Source organism: Erithacus rubecula (assembly GCF_903797595.1).
Source record: "Erithacus rubecula genome assembly, chromosome: 1".
Classification (NCBI taxonomy): domain Eukaryota; kingdom Metazoa; phylum Chordata; class Aves; order Passeriformes; family Muscicapidae; genus Erithacus; species Erithacus rubecula.
In genome coordinates this window covers 88,848,446-88,874,808 of record NC_136658.1, presented here as the reverse complement: position 1 = coordinate 88,874,808, position 26,363 = coordinate 88,848,446, and the positions used below count along the sequence as shown (strand labels likewise).

At 38.8% G+C, this 26,363-nt stretch overlaps 1 protein-coding gene across 3 annotated transcripts in view; it reads right to left on the bottom strand.

Annotated features, from left to right (window-relative positions):
- Positions 1-26,363, bottom strand: part of COL4A1 (collagen type IV alpha 1 chain) — a 366,614-nt gene that overhangs the window by 14,946 nt on the left and 325,305 nt on the right. For 2 of the 3 annotated variants that reach the window (XM_079322953.1, XM_079322951.1), the window contains 28 exons: positions 24,876-24,920; positions 24,595-24,648; positions 24,088-24,129; positions 23,328-23,421; positions 22,654-22,689; positions 20,978-21,142; positions 19,423-19,518; positions 18,694-18,777; positions 17,910-17,980; positions 15,345-15,536; positions 14,352-14,520; positions 13,881-13,973; positions 13,678-13,782; positions 12,103-12,200; positions 11,694-11,844; positions 11,202-11,315; positions 10,645-10,812; positions 10,006-10,095; positions 9,282-9,434; positions 6,722-6,820; positions 6,544-6,633; positions 5,567-5,706; positions 4,564-4,694; positions 4,384-4,460; positions 3,562-3,660; positions 3,002-3,052; positions 968-1,153; positions 187-320 (listed from right to left, as the gene is read on the bottom strand). In XM_079322953.1, the coding sequence (XP_079179079.1) occupies positions 187-320; positions 968-1,153; positions 3,002-3,052; positions 3,562-3,660; positions 4,384-4,460; positions 4,564-4,694; positions 5,567-5,706; positions 6,544-6,633; positions 6,722-6,820; positions 9,282-9,434; positions 10,006-10,095; positions 10,645-10,812; positions 11,202-11,315; positions 11,694-11,844; positions 12,103-12,200; positions 13,678-13,782; positions 13,881-13,973; positions 14,352-14,520; positions 15,345-15,536; positions 17,910-17,980; positions 18,694-18,777; positions 19,423-19,518; positions 20,978-21,142; positions 22,654-22,689; positions 23,328-23,421; positions 24,088-24,129; positions 24,595-24,648; positions 24,876-24,920 (3,027 nt within the window). Of the gene's footprint in view, positions 1-186; positions 321-967; positions 1,154-3,001; positions 3,053-3,561; positions 3,661-4,383; positions 4,461-4,563; positions 4,695-5,566; positions 5,707-6,543; positions 6,634-6,721; positions 6,821-9,281; positions 9,435-10,005; positions 10,096-10,644; positions 10,813-11,201; positions 11,316-11,693; positions 11,845-12,102; positions 12,201-13,677; positions 13,783-13,880; positions 13,974-14,351; positions 14,521-15,344; positions 15,537-17,909; positions 17,981-18,693; positions 18,778-19,422; positions 19,519-20,977; positions 21,143-22,653; positions 22,690-23,327; positions 23,422-24,083; positions 24,130-24,594; positions 24,649-24,875; positions 24,921-26,363 lie in introns of all 3 variants that reach the window. The other variant, XM_079322952.1, reaches the window with a different exon arrangement.

Genomic DNA, 26,363 nt, shown 5'->3' with positions numbered 1-26,363 from the left:
TGGGGCAGCCTTTCCAAGGAGAGCATTGAAATGCTTTCAAACTGACTTTAAATCATCAGCAGTGAGTCCAAAGGTACTTTGAGCATAAAATATCACTATTTTGAACAAGAACCTGTATGATTAATATATCCATTAATTACAAGAACCAGCTTTCAGCAATTCTGGAGTGTACTAAAAGTAACTTACTGGCAGTCCTTGGAAACCTGGATCCCCTTTCATTCCTGGACCCCCAGGAGTCCCTGGCCAGCCATTGCTCCCTTGTTCTCCTTTGGCCCCTTTCAGACCTGGAGGTCCTGGTGGCCCTGATGGACCTGGTGAACCTGTAAAACAGAAAAAAGAGAATATTCAGTAGCAAAATTGCTTTACAGCAATATCTGATTGAGGACAATCAGGGTCTACAAATGGACAGAACCAAAAAAATTGTTGTAACATTTCAAGAAAGTAAGCAGGAGAATCTGTTGCAGGGAGACTCCTCATCCAATCACCTCTTAGCCCGTGGATGATTGAAAATAGAGGGAGTTTTCCACATGTGCAGAACAAGCAGATAGTCCATCCTCAGGCATAAACATGCTAAAGATATTTTGCAGCTCTTTTCCACTCTCCTCCTTAGTCTCTAGCACGGGCCACTGCCATGGAAAGGCCAAAATGGGGCATTTTTAAATACACTGACCCTCCACAACATAGAAATATGCAGCACTGGATGTCTCAAAACAGTAAATAAAGTCCATAGAGAAACATGGAAATGGAAGGCAACCTTCTCAACATTAGAAAGATTTCTGGACAAAGCAAACTGCTTGAGGACACAAAATCTGCCTGTTCTAGGACATAATGGCAGAACTACCTGTGAACAATGCTTTCTCTCTGAAAAAAGGATAATCAAAGATAAGCAATATTGATTGCATTATTAATTAATTAATTAATTAGGTGAGCCTTGATGAACAGCAATACTTTAATATTAAAGAATTACCTGGAAGACCAGGTTGGCCTTGGGGTCCTCTGTCTCCTTTAGGACCTTCAATTGCACTTCCAGGCAGCCCAGGAAGACCTTGGTTCCCCTTAGGGCCTGGTGGACCTGCATATCCTGGTTCCCCTTTCAGACCTGGGATGCCTGGACTCCCTGGGGATCCTGGAAAACCCACTTCACCTTTTGCACCTAAGATTTGAAACAACCACAGAATGTGATTAGAGAGATCACAATCATTGAAACCTTCTGCTTTATTATCCACTCATAGTAAGCTTTATTCTTTTTGAAAATACTTAACTTCATACATTTCTATAAAAATGCAAAACTTCAGGAAAACTATTATTCTTCACATTATGATATAAAATATGAGGAAATTAGTTTGACTGACATATCTTATCTAAACTTATCACTGGGCTATTTTTAGTCACTCTTAAAATAGATCAACATTCAACATCTCTCAACCACTTCTTACACAAAGATTATAAAGCCCCCAAACCCTTACTCCACAGAAGTTATTATTGTCAGTCAAGTGACTATGCTTGACTAAGCACAAAAGGACTTGCTCCTGGAGAAAACTGGAACACTGTTTGACTAAGATCTAGATTTAGACCCATTGTACTTACTTTCAGGCTTGTACAAATACTTAACAACTGCAATTCAATCTAATTTTAGATAGAGCAAAAGAATATAGAGTAAGTGGTATAAGTACAATAATAGGAGAAACAAAACATATAGAGAACACTATCCCTGGCACTCTGCCTGAGCAGAACAAGGTTTTCAAATCCTGGACTTGTTTCTTTGGACCCACAATAGATTTAGAACACAAACTATATAAGTAGAATATATATTTACTCTAAATCCAGATACTTTTAAATGAGCTGAGCTGACAAAATGAGAGATGGGGAGGTGAGAGAAGTGTTCATTATCTAGTGCTCTACATGCCTACCGAGCTATGATTAGAAAATTTGCTCAATTTATTAAGTTCTCTAACATTAGGGCTTTCACAGTAGTCAATGACTGTTAATTAGTCTAAGATGGTAAATAAAAGATATTCTGAAAATCTGATTTATTACTTTGGATTGTCCAGACAAGTTTCCTGTATTAATAGAACAAATGAGTGAGGTAGGGCATTGATATTTAAACCTATATAAGTTCTTCAAAATCTGCCATGTCATGTTAATTTCATGGATGGACTAGTTGAATTGTTTGTGTTTTCCAGACAGTTAAAATTGAAGATTCCACCATTATATACAGTTTCCTTTATCAACACCACTTTGACATTCCTTCACTACTGTATCTATTGCATCCTAAGGATATACTTATTTCATAAAATGGAGCATGGTGCATTACTGACACCTTAAACAATCACTTACTCAAGCCAATCAAACCATTCTCACAGCACAGTGTAGTGACACACTTTTCAAAGAAAATAAGGGACTTGAATTTTCATAGTTATGTGGCTGTACCCAAGCTATTAACTCCTGAGTCTAGGCAATAAAAATTTTCAGTGAGATCTGAAAATCAGGACTCTGCTATCTTTTCCATCTCTGCACCATGCTCCTGTGCATAGCTTAGACATGCTCTACTGAGCTATAGTAAATAACTATTTTAGCAATTAATGCATCTGGGCTGCAAAACAGATTCAGGCAAAAGAATTACTACATTATCCTGGCCACAAAACCACTAGCTGTAGCTATCATGGGCACAGAGCCTCACAAGATTTTGATTCTTGCAAAATTAGTAGGAAAACAGAAATACTTGGAGTCAAAAGCACAGCACACAAATTCAGGAGTTATTTATATTACCTCATCACACCACAGCTTGCAGTAAATTCCACACTATGAATAATTACCTATTTTAGGGTATATTTAACTCCAAGATGTTGCCACTGTAACAGAAATCAGTATTTGAACCTCTCAGAGCTTCTGAGAAGGCATTGGATGTAAAAGAATGAAGTAGAAAGTATGTCTGCATTACAGAATTATGGTTATAGTATGTTGGGAAGGAGGTTTAGAATTGTTTAAGTAAGTGTTTTACCTTTATCTCCCTTTGCACCAGGAAATCCTGGAAGTCCTCTGCCTGGAAGACCTGTAGTATAGAGACAGCAAAAAATTAGAAGTTGGGAAAGTACTTACATTTAACCTGTAATGAATAAAACTATTATGCAAATACAAACTCCAAATAAATCGCTTATGCAAAAGGCTCTTCAGGGCAGAGGCTGTTTTTGTTATGTACTGGTATTGTATTTAGCACAATAGGTCCTGTATGACTGAAAACCCAACCCAAAGAAAAGGCAAGGCTGCTCCACTATTTCACAGCTAAGCTGCAGGCTGAAATTAATTCCAAAACATGATTCTTGAAAGTATTACCAGCTTTTGTAAAAGAAATTCTTTTAAGATTACATTGATTAAACACAGTTGCTCATCTAAATGATCACATTGCAATGCTGGAGGATGGTAAGACACCAATAATGACTTTATTTTCTAAGGCTTCATCCAAAGGACTCAAAGCCAGTACACACTTCTACCAGCTACTCTTGTGCAGCCTGTGTCTGTGCACTTTCATACCATGGGAACTGAAGATGACAGTCACAGTACCTTGTTCACCCTTTGCACCAGCTGCACCTGGAATCCCATCATATCCTGGTTCACCCTTCTGACCAATGGCACCAGCAGGACCCGGAACACCAGGTTCACCTGAAAAATCATAGACAATTTCATTTTAACTATGACTTTTCTCTCAAGAACTTTACTTTTTCTTTTGCTCCCACAAAGACCAACCAGACATTGCATGATGACTTCAGTGTGTGACTTTTCCTTGAGTTTACTTCTGAATTAAATCAGTCTGAGACAGGGCTCAAGTGTTAAAGATTTTGACACAGCTAATTATCATGAATCACAGTGAGTTTAGAATGCAGGAACTCCAGCAAAGACTTGTGAACAGCACAGTCTATTGTCCTGTAAGATGATGTGTCCTGCAGCAAAAAAACTGAGAACAGAAGACTCCAAGATCAAAAATTTTCACAATAGCAATGGACTTACTCTCCTCCATACTCTATTTCCTTTCTAACAGCTGTGAAATGTTACTAATGTGGCAATTCAGGTTTAGGCATAAAGATTAACTGAATTGTAGTTAAATTAAGTCAGACACAAGAGAAGTAATAGCTGTAACAACAAGCAGTCTTGTGGAAGGTGGTAAAATGTATTCCTATAACAGTGCAAAAGAAATGTAAGTCCCCCACTACACTGACTTAGATTTGCCTAGGAAACAGCAATGTCCTTTTTGCTTATGAAATGAACAAATGTGCTGTGAACTATTGAGCCAAAATTAATGTAGAATGCAAAAGACTTTGTTTTAGCCACTGCTTAGAGATGAACAATATTTTAAGTCTCCTCTGGTGGTTTATATTTCTTTTTTACCTGGTTCTCCTTTTAAACCTGGAATCCCACTTAAGCCAGGAAGTCCTTTTTCACCCTTTTCTCCATGACGACCAGGGCTTCCTAAACAAAGGAAGAAGAATGTGTTTCCATGTGCGATATTTGATACAAATTTTACTTTAATTTTTCACTGCACTTTAAGTTTTATAAAAGCATTAACACTTGCCTGGAAATCCTGCCATGCCAGGGGATCCTTTGGGACCTGGGGCACCCGGCATTCCAGGAATTCCTGCGCTACCCTTTTCACCCTTATCTCCAGATAAACCTGGACTGCCTGTCCTTCCTGGTTCTCCCTAGAAGAAGCAGCACACATAAAATCCAGACATTAATTCAGAAACAGGTTTTTTTTTCTGTATGCAGTGGTAGATGCCACCCCTCATCCATCTGACTTTTAAAGAATTCCATTGTTTTTCCATTCCTATACAATGTAATTCAGGATTAAATTTGGCTAAATTTGGTTAAATTCCACTATCAGAGTTTTTAACTAATCTAGCAATTGTTTAATACCTGCATATGAAAACGAACAGTTTTCTATGCATTTTTAGGATGGTTATACAAAGTCATTTCAAAATTAGCTCTTAACTTACATATTATACTTCATCATCTTAAAAAAAGTCTTTTTTTGAATCCTCAATAAGTTTGATACTAGCTGAGCAGGTATTATTTTTACCATTTTTACTTAAAAATTCATGATAGCTGTCATTGTAAAGCCAGGAAAAGGAATATGAAACAAATGAGAATCCTATTAGCTACTAATAGAGACTAAATTAAACTTTACAGACAGTATTAATGCAGTTCACTTTTCAGTAGTATCTGAGCACTGTAGAGTATCTTTGTAAAAGTACAGTAACATAATTTTAGTGTAGATTATTTGCCCTGTACATAAAATGCCCATTTTCCATTACTGACTTAGTATTTTGAAAAGGTCTTCCCCTTCCCTTCATTTTTAGCACAGTGAATCAGCCTATTTTGAGCACAGATAATAAAAAAGAACACTGGAGATACTGGTTCCATGAAACAGAATGCATCTAACCTGCACAACTTTCCAGTTTTTCATAAGGCAGTTTAATTAGCACAATAGAAAATATAACAAAACAGCTTAAATCCCAATAGCATCTTTTCAAGTGCCTGGTAGAGATAATAAAATCCTTATGGGTATACATACCTTCTCACCAGGAGCCCCTGGAAAGCCAATTCCAGGAAAACCTGGTGCTCCTTTGTCTCCCTTTTCACCTTTTTGCCCAGGGAACCCTGGTGTGCCTGGTGAACCTGGTACTCCAGGAAGACCCTTTTCTCCAGGTGTTCCTAGTAAAGGGAAGGGAAAAATGAGTGCATTAGAGCTAGTGTTGACAGTAATGTTTCAATGTTGCTTTAGCTATTCAGAGCTATAAAAGTAAGTAAATTTTCCTTTGAGATTCATTGTCTAAATGGGAGTTTTTTATTGGATGACAAACTCTATTCCTAAGAAATTGTCATAATCTTGAATTCACAGTAAACAAAGATCTTGCTAAAAATAGGAACCGAATAAAACTATTTTTTTTATTTGAATAATTTCTAATCATACTACAGTGACAAAATGGCTCTTCTGCTGCATTTTTTTTCTGTCCTCAATTACCATTTCAGACTTTCACACTGATTTCCTAAATATGCTAGACATAAGGCCATCCCAATGGAGACAAAGTTTCCATGTTGAGTTAGAGGTTCTTATCCATTTTATTCTTTACCAATCCCTTCCACATTATTCCCACACCCTTACAGTTCATAATTGACACTCAAGGTCAGACACAACAACTCACCAAACCTTTCAGAAGGGGGAAAATACACATGAAGCCTAATGCAGTTCACAGACTATCAGAGACAGACAAACAGGCACCACTCAAAAAACTGTCTGCCTGAAACAAATACAGAAAACCTACACATCCAGCTAAAGGATTTGCACATAGAAACTAAGGAAACCATCCTATTATTTGTATATCATAATAGGATTGAAAAGCAATGCCCCAAAAGCCTAACATTCAGTCACTGCAATCAGTGCAATTATTCAGTAGATCCACACCAACAAATATTCCATACAGGTTTCTCATAATGTTCAGTATTAACTTGAGGAAAAAAAAATAAGACAAAATTCCTAGCAATCAGTACCTGGTAAACCCATTTCACCAACCGATCCTTTTTGTCCTGGAACTCCTGGATCCCCTGGGAACCCTGGGGGGCCTTGATCACCTTTTGGTCCTATGGACAACAGAGAAATTAAGAATCCCATTCATTATCAAGGTTTAAAGTACAAACAGGTATTTTATTCTGTCTGCTTCAGACATACCTGGTTGTCCTGGAGTACCAGGTTCACCATCTCGCCCTGGAATTCCTGGTTCTCCATAATCCCCACGTAGCCCTTTTTCTCCTGCTTCTCCATGATCCCCTGGACACCAAAAAGGAAAAAAACACAGTGAGAACAGTTTTATTGCAATTTACTGGAGTTACATATAATAACCCTTCTAGATATTTTTTGATCACTGCTGCTTCTCTCTGCTGAACAAGAAAATGGCTGAGTAAAACACAACTTTCTAATCATTAAACCAGTACTGAGGAAAGGCTGAAAACTATTGTGATTTTATGGGTGTCTGTGCAAATTACAGAGCAAGTAATATCTATAAAAGAAATTGAAATGAATGTGGTTTTGGGTTAGATTAATGAGTTATTTGAAAAGTGGCTGACACGTTTTAACAGAAATTATTTATTTGACTGTTCAGCTCTCTAAAGAGGCACATTTGAAAAACTAGTAAACAGCTAGAAATTTGCTGTTTTCCCTGTTCCATTTAATGTTAAAGCACCTTCAGAAGGCTTTATCTCTTACTCTGTAGTGTGCCTCTTCTCCAACTTTATGTCCATGCTTTTTGGTCATAAAGCATTCTGTTAGTGTTACATAGAGCTGCAGGACAACAGGTTATTGAAGATAAGTCACTGAATGTTTTTAAGTAAGCAGCTTTTATTAAAGACATTTCAAGATGTCCAAACCCAATTTTTTTCCATTAAGCATCACTGATAATATGCCATAAAAATTCCGTGTCTTCTCTGCACAGTTTGTATTTTGGAAGCTTCTGAAAACATTACATGATATTCATGTCTAGAGGAATGAAGGCAGCCAAAAGATCAGTAAAGTACTAGAGTATAACCAAATTACTTTCCTCTGCTGGTACTAAGTATCTTTTTGTTGAAGAGGATAAGAGCAGAAATTTGCAGGTTGGGATCTGTTTGGAACCTACTCTTCCAGGCTGTGTGAGCCAGGGCAAACTGTAGACTGTGTGTGGTCAGGAAAAGGTAGAGCACAGAAGCTTGCAAGCATGCATTGTTAGTGCTGGAAAGATTAGTAAATTAGAAACTTAGAAATTAACCATTTGAATTTCTCAGCAAAGGTTTCTTTATTTGCATGTGACAAGTGTGCCTAATTTAGATTTCTAGAAACAAAATAAAATTAATCATCCTACATGCCAGTAGTAGATAAGGAAATAGTGAAAACAACCTATGTGATTTTAAGACTTTACATACCACTGTATTTACCAAGATCAGAAACAAATGAGAAAAAAATAATTTAGATGAACTATAGGTTGGGAGTTTCATTAAAAGTACTCTCAGAAGCTGCATCTCAGCTGAAGGGCAGTTGTAGTCCACACTTGCTCATGCCCTCCCCTGCAGTCCCTGGCTGCCCAAGCTGCAAGGCACTACTTACCCACATGCCCAGGTTTCTCTGAGACCCAACCAGAACACGTGAGCCCAGATCTCCTTCTGACAATTAGCCAGGACATGGAGATAAGAGGTAGCTAAGACTGGGATATTCTCCTGTTTCCACAGTTCAAATACAACATAGTATAGTTATTAGTGATTCACTGTCAAACTGGAAAGGAGTCTGCCCTGGAATACACTGATGAAATGTACAGAAGACACTCAGTAGGAAAGGCTCAGAAAGAGGACAGGATTAGACTACAGACGGATTTTGAAGAGTTGGAGTGAAGCTTGAAAATCATCACAGTGAAAATCAAAAAGTATAATGAACCATGTGTGTGATAAGAAGTCAAAAACATGCATACAACATGAAAAATTATTACATAGGCAGTAGTCCAGAACTAAGGGACTAAGAAATAGCTAATGACAAACTCAGTCAGCTGTTGTTTCAAGAAAGGGAAATTTCATTCTAGTCAGGCCTGAGTAGAAGGACTTTGATTTTTTCAGCAATGTGCACTTTAACAAGGATGCAGCCAAATTGGTGAGTGACTCAAGTCAATCAAATCATTCTCAGAGCATGTATTATCTAAAAAAGCTAACAAATCTATAACCATGAAGTTTCTAAACAGAAAACTGATTGCCTTTCTTCCGCATACTTCCAGATGTTTCTAAACTGACGTAAATAGATCTGTTGGTATCAGTGGCATAAATGCATTTCATTCCTGAATTTTATTCAGGTCACAAAGAAACACATCTCAAAAAAGACTGCTCACTTTTTTTCTTAAATTATCAGTTTTTCTTCATGGTCACAGCTACACGTTTCACATGAAAGACAGCTTTTCCCTTCTGGAAAGCTCTAGCTTTTACTTTTAAAATTTCTTTCCTTTTCAGAGTCTTCTGATTAAAGAGATAAAAAAAATTATAAAAGGACAAATTGAACCTCTTCTATTCAGCCAAAATGCTTTTGCTCTGTGATTAATCTTTTTTTTTCTATAGAGCTGAAAAACAACAGAAAAATATCTATATTTGCTTTGTGAAACACTTTGATTTCATTTTAAAAACTGTTGCCTAAAACTAATGCAAAACTGAATTCCAAGTACTGCTGCTTGGTAGTATATGAGTGTTAATTCCACTTATTCACAGTTAGAGAATAAAGTTACCTTTTTCTCCTTGATCTCCCTTCTGGCCTTTGAGGCTAACCATGTCCATGTTGTCTATTGTTCCAGGTTTTCCTGGGAGACCAGCTTCACCTTTATCTCCCTTAACACCAGGATCCCCCTGTGGTCCAATCACACCTTTGAAACCTTGGCTACCTATAAAGACACAGCACTGAATGTTATACAGGCATATAAAAAGTTTGCAAAAATATTAAGTAGACAACAACAAATTAAATTAGCTATTTATTCAGATTTTGAGCACCAAATACCATGTTCTGGAACAGCTCCTATGAATTCTTTTTTTTATATTTCACAATAGCTGTGTCGGAAAGTTGACATATTTTTCGCACTTCACAGCCATTAATTTTAGACTCTTGAACAATAAGGATGGGAGTTTGGCAGTAAAACAGAGCATTATCTGAGGCTCTTATTTAAGACCTTTCTGCTGGCTTTTAATAATTTCAAATAGTGTATTTTTACTGGAGTAATACCTATAGCAGCCCTACATCTAACAAACCCATATATTGTTGAAGAATGGACAAAAATCATATCTTGGTGCCAAGAACACATGACTGCTCCTAGGCTATGTCCTTTGATATTATTTCTAACTTAGAGGAAAGTTACTTGACATAAACTGTTCCTTAGGGCAAGTATACTCCTTATCTTCAGTTATTTCCCAACTTCTGTTAGGTTTGCAATCTTTACTTTGAGAAAATCTCTCTCTTACCTTTTTCTCCAGGTAACCCTCGATCTCCAACTGGTCCAGGAGTTCCTGGCAATCCAGGAGTTCCCATAACTCCCATTTCTCCTTTGGGTCCTGAAGTCAGAGGAGAAGAGTGAATAAAAAAAAAATAAAGCAAGTAGTGTAGAGAAGTACAAGAAACAGAATTATTTACTGCCTATCATATTAAGAGTTGCACTACTTAAGGAAAAATAGGACAAAGAGGATGATTAAACTAAAACAGCCTAATAGAGAAAACAACAGTAAAAACAGTGTTATGCAAACCAGAGGAAAATAGTTGGTAATAGGTTTTTGACAAATTCTTAAAACTTCCTATTAAAGCAAACAATGATGTCATAACAAAGGCATTATTAAAACCATGCTCTGTCACTAAAACTGTGCAGAATAATCCCCTTTCATTATTACAGGAGAAAAGCTGGTTCCTTCAACCTGCTGGATTTGCTCCATGCAAGGACTTCAGCAGCAGTTCAGTTACACGTGCACAGAGCTGCTTTACTGACATCAGTCCATGTGTTTTCCCAAGCCTGGGCTCTTTGGTCAATCAATTCCTAACTGAATGAAAGGGTGTGCTACCACAACTTAAAACAGCTGTCAAAGATGCTGATTTCTGAGGGACAGTGTTACCTGCTGATCCTTTCAGTCCCACAGCCCCCTGGGGACCTGGCAGGCCAGGTAACCCCACAGAGCCGGGCACTCCTGGCTGGCCCGGGGTTCCTTTATCCCCTTTTGGTCCTGGCATGTCTAGACCTGGGACACCAGGGAAACCCCTTTCTCCTTTTACTCCAGGAAATCCTAGGATAAACAGAAGATACAGGATTAGTCCTCAGCAAAAAACAAAGAAAACTATTTATTAATATATCTGACCAAGCCCACCTGTGACTCACAAATTACATGGCACGGAGGATGAAGACACAAATGCAGACAGCAGAACCAGTCCTCATTTCCTAGGTGAGGCTTTGAACCTGTATCTATTACCCACAAAGACCTGAGGAGACCAATCCAAATGGCAGCAAACCCTCTCAGGAGGCCTCACCCTGCATTGTGGCCCACATGGAGGAGGCCCACTGGCATGTCCCCCCATCTACCTCCCACTGCAAAAAGTTCTCAAGCAACACTTTTGCCTGTGTTACCCACTCATGTTGCAATTCCTAATCAGCGCCGTGGCAGTGTTCTCTGCTCACCTGGCGGCCCCTGGGGTCCCGGCTGCCCGGCAGGTCCTGGCAGTCCTGGGGGGCCCAGCCCCGGTGCTCCTGGAGGGCCCTGCAGGCCTTGGAGGCCTGGGAGGCCGGGGTCACCTGCAGGGAGACAGGAGGAACATGGACCAAGCTTTCTCTGATGCTGCTGATATCCTGCTTGCTGAAAGTGCCAGACAGAGTGCTTTGGAGGCAGATGGCCACGGAGACCTCATTCAGCTGCCAACACCTCCAAACGTGGGCTTGGAATAAAGGCTGCTCTTTGCTGCAAGCATCTGCTGCTGCTGGTGGTGGGTGGTAGGAAAACAAGAAGGGAAAGGGGCAATTCCCTGAGATATCCTCAGCAATTCCCTGAGATATCCCTGGGATTCATCAAGGATTAGGATATTTCACTGATGAATAGACTTTTTGCTGCATCTGTGGGAGAGTGACTTTAAAAAGAAACACCAAGACAGAACTGCATTTTCCCAGTGATGTTACCTCTGAATCCTTGCTGTCCAGGTATGCCCGGAAAGCCTTGCTCGCCACGTAAACCAGGCAGCCCTGGAGTTCCCTTTTCTCCAGGGATTCCAGCTGGGCCAGGGGGGCCTGGCAACCCCTTAGGGCCAGGTAGACCAACACCAGGTTCACCCTAGCCAAAGAAACACAACAGAGTAGGAATCAACACATCAAAAACAAGGAATCATTTATTAAATGTATTTAAATCATGCAGTATAGGGCTAATGCATAGATCTCTTTACATGACTTCAGGGGAGAGCTGTAAGCCCTTTGAAAGTATTAATGTCAGGCATTAATCCTCTGTCCCCTTGTGCTTTTAATTGTTTTTCCTTACACACTCTCCTGTCAACATGGAGAGTCACAGATAACAGGATCAGCAGCTGATATCTACCTTTTGGCCTTGTAAACCTGGAACTCCTGGCAAACCATCCAGACCAGGAGTTCCTGGAGTTCCTGGCAGACCAGGTGAGCCAGGCTGACCTTGGAAACCTATAAAACAAAGCAAAACAAAACAATAGTCACATCACTACTGTCTCTGTCTGTAAGTGACCTTTGCTGTTTCTTTAAGCCTCTATACTGAGCTATTCACAGGAATGTGTTAAAAAAGTCTAGGTAGTCAAATCTGTAGGCATGCCAGTATGCAAATGTCCCAAAAAGATTAAAATGCTGACTTTTGTGCAGCAGGTGGCTTCTGATGAGAAACAACCATCCAGAAGAAATAAATGCTGAGTGTCTCCTCTCAAATAAACAGCCATGTGGGTTCATCTCCCTTGTCAGAAACATCCTGTAAAACTGGGCTCCTAAAGTCTTCTTCAGAAAAGGCAACTTAATGTTAATCCCATCAGACTGAGGGATGCACAGCAAAGTCCACCTGTGAATCAACACCTCTGTGCAGTGTATATATATCTTGTGACTCCTATGTGTCCTGTGGTAGGTTTCATACAGAAGGTTTCTATGCCAGAGCTATCCCACCTTGGGAATGGAGGAATACCTACAACACTGCAAATCCCTTAAAGGTAGCCCTCACTCAACATCAGCACACACACACAACAAATTCAGATGAAGCAGACAGAAATCCAGCTTTTGGGCCAAGACCCCAGGATGTCATTGGGCAAAGCAGAGTTCATGGAAGGGTCCTTTGAAGAAATATATTTCATGTGTCATTTCTTTCATCTGGCATCAAAGTGCATAGAGCAATTCTCTTTTAGATACAATGGGCCTTTTCTGTTCAGGTCCCAATGCAGTCTCAGAGGAACCAGCCGTGGTTACAGAGAAAAATATGCCCTTTCTCCTTATTACATTTCTGACCCTCCCAGTTCATTGGTGTGTGGAATTATAAGAAGTAATAATGAAGACAAAAAAGAATTTTGGTAATTGAGCTTGCTGCTGAAAGTTCAGTCATCTAGTTCTAAATGAGCAGCAGTACTGTGAAATACATCTTCAAAAAATCCAAAACATTTAGACCCCCTCTAAGGTTCTTGCATACCCTGACAATGGCCATGGAGGGAAGACTACACTTATGTTGAGTAAGCTAAAATTCTAACTAAGCCACTCTCAGCTGTCTGGGACCCAGCAGAGTTGTAAGCTCTGGCTCACAACTGTTATAGTTACATCAGCATATTATTTTGACCAGCTACAACACACTGTTTTTCATCTCTCAGAAGGGTCATCTCATCTCAGCAACTTCAGCTGCTGTAATGTAAGATACTTTACTATATCAGCTCTATTTTGGCAGTAGCTGTGGCATTGTCTGTAGGTGCACCACTGCACTACACAGAGCAAGTGTGCAGCAAGTGTGCAGCTGAACTCTATTGAAAGAATGCTCGCTGTGGTGCTGCTTGACTTTTGCAAGGGAGCTCTTCAGCTGCACCTCCCAAATCCCATGCAGCTGTGGCTGGATGACCGTGGAGACCTCCATCCACACTCCAGTTGCACCAGCTCTGTTAGATGGGTAGCTTTATCTTACCTTTGGGACCTGGAGGTCCAGGGAACCCTATACCTGGCTGCCCAACAGCACCTTTTTCTCCTGGTAGGCCAGGTCTACCTGGAAGCCCGGGATTCCCTTTGTCACCTTTGCAAATAAAAAAAAGACAAATGTTAACACAAAGGCGAACTTTTGGGGAGTAGAACCATCCTGATAATCAGACAAAGGTTAACAGACTGCTGTACCTTGGGGTCCAGGAAAGCCAGGAGGCCCAGGAAGGCCATCTGCCCCAGGAGGTCCAGGGAGCGATATTGTTCGTCCTGCTTCACCCTTTGCTCCTGCAAATGTAAAACTGTATTAGAGTACAGGAACTGATGAAATAAAACAAGGGAGTTCTACCTTGACAGCATTATCAATTCATCCATAACATTAAAAGTGACATGTTATGAAGGTTTTTGGTAGAAGATTCAGAAAACACTAGGATGAACCTAAACCGTCCCACTTCGCCAAGCAAATTCTTCAAGAAAACTGACCTCAAAAATTTCCAATTATACTGCTGAAAGCAAACATTGATTTAAATTGGAAAGTGTTTTTATTTCAGTCTTAAATTCTGATGATCTTCTAGGATGTACCATTTAAAGGGCACCTTTTAGGTTCATTGTTTTTTTGGTTTTGGGGCGTTTTTTTGTATGTTTTCAACCACATTATAGCATTACCTGGAAGTCCTGGTAAACCTGGGGTTCCAGCAAAGCCTCTGTCTCCTTTTTCACCAGGTAATCCTGCAGCACCTATGCCAGGAGGGCCAGGAAAACCTCTTTCACCACGCACTCCAGGGAATCCAGGCTGGCCCGGGGGACCACGTTCTCCTTTCAAGCCAGCTGTACCCTAATTTTTGGAAAGTATAAGTGTACTTCTTGCCTGGCTGGCAAGACAGAACACATCATCCTCTCTGAATATTTTGCAACTGGGATTTAGCACAGGTATCGGTAATGTTGAAGAAAGTAGATTTTTTTCTATTGAGTTCAATGGAAACAGAACTAGGTTCCATGTGGAGTAGCACATGGAAATCACATCTAGCAATGCATCTAACTAACATGTAGGTTATGTTTCCAATATGGGATCTGGAAGCAGAGGTGAGCTCCACATTCAGCTCCATATCCACAGCAGCTGAACTGTATGAGTGCAAGATTTTGAAGAATTTGTTTCCACAAAAAGAGAAATATGCTAGAACAGACTTGAATCTTGTCTTCATAATTTCTAAGTGCATTTGTTCAATCATCTCCAAATATCAGTTAAAACATTCACACTAGTTCTCACTATCAAGTTGTAAGAAAGGCAGAAAGAATAAAACTACTGTGTATGAACCTTTTCTCTATAGTCCTGAAATAACAAGTCATGCTGAATGCATTTGAGTCAGATCACTTATTTGCATGACATGTAAAAAGAATTGGTCTGAAAAACCTAGGTCTGAAATGGTCTGTTGCTGTCTTCCTCACTACTTCCAATGAAAATGGAATCATCTTCTGAGGAAGAATGTATTCAAGGTAAGAAATAGATGTGGAAAAATGAATGAGGCAAACGAACATAAAGCATGTATAGGGCACAAAAACATGTGAATTCTGATCTGAAAGACAGAATGTATAGCACAGTAAGAAAACCTAAATAAGCACACAGGAGTACAATATGTAAACATAAAGAAACAAACATACCGCCACTCCTTTTGGACCCTGGGGACCTGGAAATCCATCTTTTCCTGGTCTTCCTTCTCTTCCAGGAACGCCTGGTTGTCCTGGGAAACCAGGTTCTCCCTTTTCGCCTTTCAGGATAGAATCGTAAGTAAAATCTCCGGGTTCTCCTTTTGCCCCAGGGCTGCCCATAAGTCCTGGAGTGCCAGGGGGACCCTGAAATTTCATAAATTCAGATGTCATCAGTTGCCCTACAAATCCTCCAACTGATACAAAAGAAACCAAACTTCCAGAAACTGAAATGAAAATCCAAATCAAGGGAACCACCAAGTCATTGACTGAGGAAGTCAAATGAGAATATTTTCCAAGACACAGCAGTTTTGGAAGCAGTTTGGGTAGCTTATTCATGGCATTTAGCAAATGTGAATACATGTGTTCCTTCATTACTAATATTAACTGATTTTGAAGAGCTGACACTATCAGTTGGTAATATCAGAATACTATGCACATGCTCAGAAAACAGTTTTGTAAAGTCTTCCAGAACCTGTATATACCTACAGGATTTTGAGAATTTCAATTTTTCCTCTACATATTTTCTAGGACTTGAATGCATGTTTCTTTTGAGAACAGTCTCCATGATTTCTAGTGACTAAAAGCTACTCATTAAGGTAGTAAAACACAAACTTCATGGGCCATATCCACTATGTACAGCTCATGTGTGCCCTCCACTTCAACCTGAACCAGAACATGGTCAATGATAATCTTTTCATTAGCACTGGAGTGTTCTGAATCAGACTCTGATGTTCTGGCACAGCTGTACACAATGTCAGCTTGCAAGGCTGGCCTCTATGTAGTTTTTCCAAGTTAAATTATATGTTGGATCACCACCTGGCTGAACTTTGTGGAGCAAAACAAGCTTAAAAGCATTCAGATCAGTAGCCAATCCTTGTCTGATTAAAGACATGAATAGCACTTATGAGGCAATACAAGTAAAATATAAAGGTGTGGCAAAACAGGTGCCAAGAACAAATGCCAGACAACAAAAATGCCTAAATACATTGGAATGTCTTTGATTTCTTTCCCACTGTTTCTTTCATGGATCCCATTGATATTATAGTACAGTCACCTAGTAATGCAACCTATTGTGGTGATGACAGATAAAGAATTCATCTTAGTCAACTTTAATTGGCTGAATTCAGGCAACAAGGCTTTATTTATACTCCAGGGACATAAACAGATTTCTTGAGTAATGAATTCATACAAGTGGTTTGTTATTTTTCTACTTCTGAAGGTACCTCTCTCTCACCACTGGTGACAGAGGGAGCTCGCATAACACCAGTGTGTGATAAAGCCAGTGCCTGGGAATGTCACTGAGAAAAAGGATCAGCTGTAAGGAAACAGGCAGCTTTGGGGAGAAGAGGTCTGGGAAGACTCCACTCACAGTAGGAATGGTGTTAAAACCCAAGGTTATGCTACAGGAGGTAGGTTTTCACAGCAAACCTCAGTGCCAGGAGGCCCAACCCTGTCCTGGGGGCATCAGGCACAGCATGGGCAGCTGGGCAAGGGAGGGGATTGTCCTGCTCTGCTCTGGCTGGGGCAGCCTCACCTCCAGGGCTGGGGACAGCTCTGGGTGACACAATATAAAAAAACATAAAACTATTGGGGAACATCCAGACGAAAGCCACAAGGATGGTGGCGTCTGCAGGGAAAGCCTTATGAAGAATGGCTGATGATTCGTTCAGCCTGGAAAAGAGGAGACTGAGGGGAGATCTCACATCAGTCTACATCTTCTTCATGAGGGGATGAGGAGGGGCAGGCACTGATCTCTTCACTCTCAAGATGAGTTACATGACTTGAGGAAACAGCACAAAGCTGAGTCAGAGGAGATTTAGGTTGGATATCAGGAAAAGGTTTTACATGCAGAGGGTGGTTGAACACTGGAATAGGCTCCCCAGGGAAGTGGTCAAAACAACGGCCTGACAGAGTTCAAGAAGCATTTGGACAACTCTCTCAGACAGATGATGTGATGTTTGGGATGTTCTTCACAGGACCAGGAGTTGGATCCAATGATCCTGATAAGCCCTTTCCAACTCAGCATTTTCTCTTGCTCTATGATTCAAAATTCAGCAACTGCCACAGTGTGCTGCATGCTAACATTAGATTGCATACACTACACTAGATGGCACTGTCTCTCTCTCAATATTTGTACTCAACAGCAAAGTGTTACTGGAACAATTCACGAGAAGGTCAGGGAATACCTGCATCTGTTCCTGAGAAATCCTGCTCTTTACCCAGCTCCTCCACTTAGCTTGCTCAGGCAGAAGGTCATGTGTCCCACTGAGGTCTTATGATGGATAAACTCAGAATTATAACCAGTATCCAACAGCTCTTTTTTAGCTCTTACAATTCAAACTCACTACTTCCTACTTTATTTCATTAGGCACTAATTCTATCATATTAGTTCACTGTTTGAGCTTTTTGTTTGTTTTTTTAAACAGAATTGTTACACAACCACACTGATACACTGATCATCACATGGTTTTTGATCACATGCCTAGCAGGACATGTATCTGACAAGGCATTACTTACAGGCACCCCTGGAAGGCCATCAAGTCCAGGTAAGCCTCTGTCACCCTTGAAACCAGCTTGTCCTGGAAAACCTTTTCAGAGAGACAAAAATATGGCTTAATTTATTACATGCCTTCACAAATAGTTAATTGCATGTGAATTCTTTGTGATCCCTTTTAAACTGTCCCATTCCATTCCCAGTAATACCAGCATAATGCTGCTAAAGCCAGTGAAGCTGTCTTGATTCATGCACTTGTGTTGCCATGCAACTTGGAAGCTGATGATTCATTTGACTTAGGAATCAATTTACTAATTCATGTAACCAATGCAGAACTGAAACCAATTAAACTACATTCACTTTTCTGAACAGCACTACAACAAACCTCAGGTATAATATATTTTTGGCATGTGACACTTCTTGCATATGGTAGCAAAAAAAAAAATTATTTTTGGGCCACAGAATTTAGTGTTGCAATTGGAAATAAATGTATGGGTCACTGTCAAGCTAGGACACGTAGCAAATGATTCCCACATTATTTCTCACTGTGAAAATATTTGGCCCACAACTGTCACAGACCCTTCATTGTGGCCAGTTTTGGCTTCACGGGTAATTCTGATTGATTGTATTGGAAATTTAGAATCAGGCCAAAAATAGGAATATGCCACCTTCCTTTCCTTAGTCCTTTCATTAATTTCACAAACAACTTGATTACTGGGATAAAATGCAATTAATTTTATTATATATGCTGTATTTTTTTAGAATTTAGCCTACATAGCTCACTCTTGGGTAATTAAGGAGTTTTACCTGCTGGACCTGGTGGTCCTTGTGGTCCTGGAAGTCCAGGAGGTCCTACTTTATCACACAAGGCACAGGCCTCGCCTTTGTCACCTGAAAAAAGAAAACAAAGCACATGAATAACAACAAGAAGATTCAAGACAACTGCAATCAGGTGGATTCAGGGCAAATGTCAATTTAATATTTAAATAAATTGCTACTTCTCTTTTCTTAAACAGTTCCAGGGATGGTGACTCCATCAGCTCCCTGGGCAGCCCATTCAATGCCCAGTCACCTTTTCTGTGAAGAACTTCTTCATAATGTCCAGCCTAAGGTTGTTTATAGGTGCTCAAATTTTATCTTTAATTATACTCATGGCAATAATTCATAAACCATTTTCATTCTCAATTCATTTGCCCCTCTCTAAATCTGCATCTCAGAATTCACACCTGAATTGCCTTGAACAGTTGACACTGCACAGGTATGTATTCAACCCTTTCTGCTCCTCCTGCAGCCCTGGGCCATCCTTTATCACTTCCCAGCACTGAGAAGGCCAAGAGAAGCTCCTATCACACCATTCAACACACAATATTCTTCTTTACTCACCAGAGAGTCCAGAAACATCTCCTATGTCCATGAACTATTTAACTAACTTTAAGTACACTTTCTCTGGTTCCAGCCTAATGTGTTCAGCCTCTTTGCATACCCAAGCTCCAGGCTACTAAGCATTAGAATACAATCACTTTAAAACATTATTACCTTTCTCTCCCATCTCTCCTGGAAATCCATCTCTTCCTGGAAGTCCAGGACTACCTGGTGCACCAGGTTCTCCCTGCTGGCACTGATCAATTCCATCTGCAATGCAATTGCAATAAAGAATATTGTTTTGACAAGTGCAAGTTTCCAGTACAGGGTTGCATTTACATCACACCTGAAATGTTTCCTATAAAAAGTGGTAAGTCAGGATAGCATTTTACTCCTTTATTGGATTTACTTGGAAAAATTTAACTGGGATTCTGTATTCTTATTCCATATACACTGCTTAAGAAACCCTGGGAAGAGAAAAGACAGGCTCTGCCATAATATGGTTACAAGCAATTTCAACATAAAATCTATTTTCATTTTAAGTTTTGGCTTGGAAAAGAATCACGGGTGAAAAACTGATGTTTTGACCCTGAAGAAAATAGAGAGTATTGATGTTCTGAAGAAATTAATTAAGAGTGGGTTTTTTTGTACCCTGACTTCTCTTTTCAATATTTTAGGAAACTTTCTAGGTAAGAGCAGCTTGTCAACATCTATTTAATTTCTTCACATGGATCAAGCTTCCTGAAAATAACAAACTTCATATGTTAGGATCTGAAATAGGTAAAAAATGAGAATATTTATCAGGCTTGATATAACAATATAAATAGTTCTTGTTCTGCTGATGATATATGGTACAGAATCTGACCCAATATAATATGACATTATTTTGGCCAAAGCCAGTAGTCAAAATGCTAACGTTAAGTTGGGAAAACAAATTTAATGAAAAAGAATTGCTTCCCATTGTGCATTTGAAGAAGGCTAAAGAACTATCTGGGGAAGGAGCAGAATTAAACAACAACAATAATTTGTATGAAAAATAGGAGTTGCTCTTATCTGTAGGAAAAAGTAAGATTTAGCCATTTAATTCCATATTCTACATGCTGTATTTTGCCCTGCTTCACTAGCAAATACAGCAACAACCAGGTATCTTCCCCTGATTTTGAACAAAGTGTCTTTGGTTTAAGAAGTCCATAAAGAATAATGTTTCTTTCAATAGCTTTGAAGTACATTAACTACTGTAACAAAGGTATCATTCCTGATATCAAAATGATAATTTAACTTACAATATCAGTATCACCTATAGCAAAAGTTTTCTATCAGAGTTAAAACATTAGTTGTAAGGAACTATTTAGCATGGGCCACTAAGAACAGTATTAGTATCTGCTATTAATTGGAAATATACAGATGTCACTATATTGGTGCATTAGGACACAGAACAAATTAATGTGAATTAAGAGTAATTGTTTGATTATATTCTAACAATTCATAATAAATTTTTAGAAATTTTAGAAGCATTTATTTAGCAAAGAATCCTTGTCCTTTCCTAGTAAGGAAACAAGTGGCTTCCTGCACTGTGCAGCAGCTTTTACTTGATGGATCAACAACTCAGATATGTTTATTCTATGATATAGATGCACCCTGATAAAAGCTTTTATAATCTTGCCTCTTTTTTTCTTTTTTAATGTGCATTATGAGTGCAATGTGAAAAGCAGCCATGGGCTTTACCCACCTGGTACTCCTGGAGGTCCTGGTGGGCCTGGTGGCCCAGGGATGCCTGGGAAACCATCTCTTCCAGGCATTCCAGGTGAAGGGAATCCTGGAGAACCCTTTTCACCTTTTTCACCTCTCTCCCCAGGGACACCAGGTGATCCTACCCTGTCTGGAACTGGTCGACCTTTGGACAGAGTAAAAAATATGTAAAAATGACAAGTGAAAAGACAGCAACATAATCAACATAGGGCTTTAGCAAGAAATGGAGAAATGTTAGTGCAAAACAAAAAAGGGACTGTATTTTAATTATTGGTGATTTATACAAAATTAAGCTTGTATACTCACTACATCTGAGAGAAACTCACTTCTGTTAGGTCCCTAGACAAACACACCTGTATCAAGTGCTTTTCTGAGATATAGCTGCACACCCTGTTGCTGGGTTTTGAATAGAGGCAACACTGGAGTTACCTTAGCTATTCCATCTAGAAACTATTACATACTTCCTTACCTCATAACCAACCAAATTAAAACACACCTAGAAAGGGAAGGCATGTCTGACTTCAATAAATAAGTAAATAAAACTTCAATAAATAAGTACTCAACAATGCTAGCAGATGTAAGGAATGCGAAAACCAAAATGGCTTGTAAGAATAATAAGTGAAAAATAGCAAATAAAGAGAAGCAGTTAAAACAAGTACCAAAAACCCTACTTAGGATCTCCTTTTAGCTATCTGTATAGTTCATATTTTAGTGACTTCTTTCAATTCACAACTCATCACAACACTTGACCACTAAAACATTTTGAGTCCTCTGCAACATTGCAGGAAGCACACAAAGCTCAATTTCTGTAGGGTAATTACAGACTAAGAGCTCTCATTACACTCTGTGGTATATAGCATCTTCTCCCCAACCTCTGAGAGATTTCCTGGAAACTATCTGACCCTGGCTGACATTAATTTCATATTTATCTCACTGCCAAGACAGAAAAGAAAAGCAAGGAAGGTAATGGTAGTATCACTGCAGGATGTGCTAAGTGTTGGGCCTCCACAGATGATTTGCCTAATTTTTAAAAAGCAAACATCATGGTGTAGGTCAAACACATGGACTTATATACACACCATAAAAGCAGTGTTACCATGGATGTGAAGATGGTAAGGCTCTGAAAAAGGCAACATTTGTAGGGAAAAGAAGCAACTTTTATTAGACCAAGTGACATAGTCAAAAAAGCAGGAAGCCTTCAGAAATGACTTTGATTAAGTAAGTGTTATTTCTTCCTACAAACTTTGTTTTATTATACAAACACATACAGAGCTGAAGTGAGAGCAAGACAAAGATCTACCTATGAGCATACACACTCAGGTATAGCTGCACACACTCAGACATTCACATTTAACAACTCCTCTTGCCCAATGGACTCACACTCTGGCCTGTCTCTGACAGATTGTGCAACATTCCGAATTTCAGCAGAACATTATCAGAGCAGAACAGAAGGAACAAGGCTGGATCACATCAGAGACATGAGAAAAGCAATCCAGAGGAAGGGTCTGCAGGAATGATTAGACCTCTGGAAAGGTCAGTGCTTGGGTGTTCAGAAGTCAGGCAGTAACTGAAAGCAGCTAAGGAGAATATTCCTCAGGACTGCCCACCCAAGAACCCATGACAAATATGAAAAAATCAGTAGTCATAATTTCATACCTGGAGGTCCTGGGATTCCTTGTGCACCAGGAAAGCCTTTAGAAAGAGAAAGTTTCAATTAGGCAATGAATTCTGAAATGCCAGTGAAAGTGAACTTTTAGGAGATATAACTGAAATTTACATTCATGAATATTCACATTCTGAATCAAATTTGAAATTAAAACATCTATATATATCTTCAAGAAATGCAGTTAAAGAAAAGGTGTGCCAACTTTCCCAGTGATTTTTCTTGAACTGTCTAAAGTCTGTATGGGGGAAATTGACAAGGGAAATGCTTGATTTTTTTCTCTGTTTACTGAAGACTTTTATTAAATTGTGCTAGCCAATCTTAGGATAAGAAATTAGCTATTGACTCATACAAAGAAGTCTCAAGATTCTCTGTACTAATTATGTTCATGTCGATTTCTTAGATAATCTCACTGAATTTTTTAACTGCCATAAAAACTGATCCCACTTTATCATTTTTCATCATTAACTGAAAGGCAAACTTAGTTGTGATGAGAACCAGAAGTGTCCTACAAGCTACTACAAAATATAATAAACTGAAAACAATTAAATAACTGGAACATTACATTGTCATATAGAGCTCCTGAGCACAGGTAGCACAAATTTAATTTCCTTTAGCAAAAAACTAAAAGTATAACTCAATTAAAAAGACAAGACAAAATACATACCTTTTTCACCTTTTTGACCTTTCAATCCAGGCAAACCTGAAATTCCAGGGTCTCCTTTTTCACCAAAGGTATCTACTGGTCCACCATCTATCATCTAAATCACAGGACAAAAACTATAAACATACACTGAGCCATCATATCTCCCCCATCTTCATCTGATGGTACAGAGGCCATTTTAGTTTTATTGACAATTTTCAGCATTTTGATTATACTTGCAGTTTCAGCAAGTGAGAGGCTTGTAGCTGCTGAGAAATTACCAGAGAAAATAAATAACTCCCATTCTACCCAAGTGCTTTCATAACAATTGCAGGATTAAGTGGAGAGCTTTTACAGCATCTTCCTCAAAGAATGATGCCAGAAAACCTTAACATGATCTAAGCACTGATCCATTAGGTTTGTATTACCTTTTATTTTAAAATATTATGTCCTGCCAGTTCTAACATTGATCTGAGCTCAATATTTAGGATGCTAATATTTACAATACAATATTCAGAAAGTATGTACTATTTTGCAAACCATTTTAGCAGCAATTGCAATGGCATCACTTGTCTTCCTCAGGTTTTATTCTTCTCTCTCTTCTTGTTATCTCCCTTTTCTTCATGATTATTAACACTACTAACTTTATTCTTCATGACTGAAGAGAAGAAGATCAGACTATACATAGTATCTCTCTTTTTTTCCCTCATTTTTGGGAACTTTGACTTTTACAAAATTTAAGTAAATTTAAATTTAAAATGAAATACAAATTTGTTTTACTTACTCTTCCTGGAGGTCCTGGATAACCTCGCTCTCCTTTGTCACCCTAAATCAAAACAGAACTTATGTTTTAAATCCAGATCAGATTTTTTTGCCAACAAAATCAGAGCTCCTCAACAAATGAACACCTTGATAAGACTCAGACAACATCTACATGGTAAGTACCTGGAATGCTGTAATAATCAGCAACAGTAATTAGTTTGCAAGCCTGTACTGGTTTGCACTATTTTAAGAGAAACTGGAGGTTTTAGGGAAGTACACTTGTACCTATGCTGGCTGGCAAAGAGCTTGTGAAAATAAAGCCTGCATTAATCAACACAGAAAAGAGATCTAAACTGGGCATACCTACACTACCTTCATTTTGACTTCTAGTCTCTGAATGATGACATACAGATTAGCACCATTCAATTAATATTGCCTTCTGTGCATTCATTGCTTTAATCAATCAGTGAACACAGCACAAAAGCTACTAATTCATTCTGTGTGAAGAGAAGCAAAAGCTGCTACTCACCTTTATGCCAGGCTCCCCAGGTCGTCCTGGAACCCCAAACCCTCCAGGCAAACCCTGTGTGTAGAAGACAGTGAAACCAGAAGAGACAAATATAGGTGGATCTTAGCTGTAGCAGCAGCAAAGTTTAAAAATTTTAAAAGTCACAAATCCACTGAAAGCAACAAAATTAAATAAACAATTTAGAAGGCTAGAAAATATTAACTACCTATAATATATAGACCTTTTTTTTTTTTTTTTTTTGAATGTAAGAAACAGTATTGGAAATTGGGTAAAATACATACAGGTTCTCCTTTCAGTCCTGGTTCACCATCTTTTCCAGGCTTTCCCTGCAAAACAGCAAGTTACACTCTTTTTTAACAGACAACCACATACATGCAATTTCTAAATACAGTAGGTGCAATACCAAAACAACATTATCACTATTGCAGTGCATTAATCAAAGTGTGCTAATGAAGCTAACATAGAAGAGGATACAAATGGTGAATATACTAGTGCTTGTATTACCCAACAACCTCCAAGATGCCAAATTAAATTAAATTCTGCAAATCCATTCCCAGATTCAGAAATAACATAGATTTCCCTGTCACAGAGTCTCCAGGACAAAATATATCTACAGCACAGGAAACTGGAACCAGATCCATCTTTTTGCCTCACAACAATCCCTTTCTATGTACACACTCTTCAACTTCACAATACATTTATGCAGAGATATTCAGTGATTGAGTTACAACAGAATGCTTGGAAAGTGTATCATTTTGTGTGGTAATGTGGTGGTAAATACACTTCCTTCACAGTGAAATTAAAATTATAAGGTAGATGTTACACTAGAAGTAAAAATTCCCTCCTTCAGTGTAAAATTACAACTATTAGGCCATTGTATTAACCTACAAAAAGGGTAAGATTCCCTTGAAGTAGTCAGCAGATATGTGATAAATTATCTAGATGGACAAACCTACTTTTCAGCATTTTTCCCTCCTCAACACCATAAAAGGGCTGGGACATCAGCTTGTACCAGATCCATTGGAGGCTGGCTTCCATCTGGTGTCCCAGTGCTTAGATTGTATGTGTAGCATAAGCAATATGAATTTGTTCCATAAACCCAAGGAAATGTAGATACTTAATACACAAATTAACAGTGCATGTAATTTAGTCTAAAAAAATAATCTCATCAGTTTAGTTAAAAAAATGTTGTCCTAAACAAGGCATTTAAAGAATAAAATTGACAGAACAAGCATGAACCAGCACCACTGAGGTGCAGCTATGGTCTCTTATAATGAAGAGGTTTTAATGATTTATTAAAACTATGATCTGCAAAGTCAATAGAGTCTTCAAATATACACTGTGATCAGAATTAACCACATGGTTTAGTTTTATCAAACTAGAATATCAGATTGTAACATCTATTATCTTTCAAGGCTTAGCTTAATTTCAGAAGTAGCTATGATTTCCTGAATGATTATATATAAAATATCTTAGAAACTTTGTTCAGGGAACTCTGCAGAAACTGAAAACTATAGTTTTGATAAATTCATATGTTCTGGTTCCCTCAAAAAGTTCTAAGCCAACATGTCTCCATTCCTCCAGCTTCAAGCCCTCATATTAAATGAATAAAAATACATGTATGATAGAAAAGACAATCCCATCACATAACTTTACTGAAAAGTTGATAGAACATCTGACTTTGAAGCATAGCAGAAAGGGAGATTTTCTCTTTTTCAGAATGAAGTAAAATCAAATGCCTGTAGATGTGCTGGGCCTAACAGCTTATG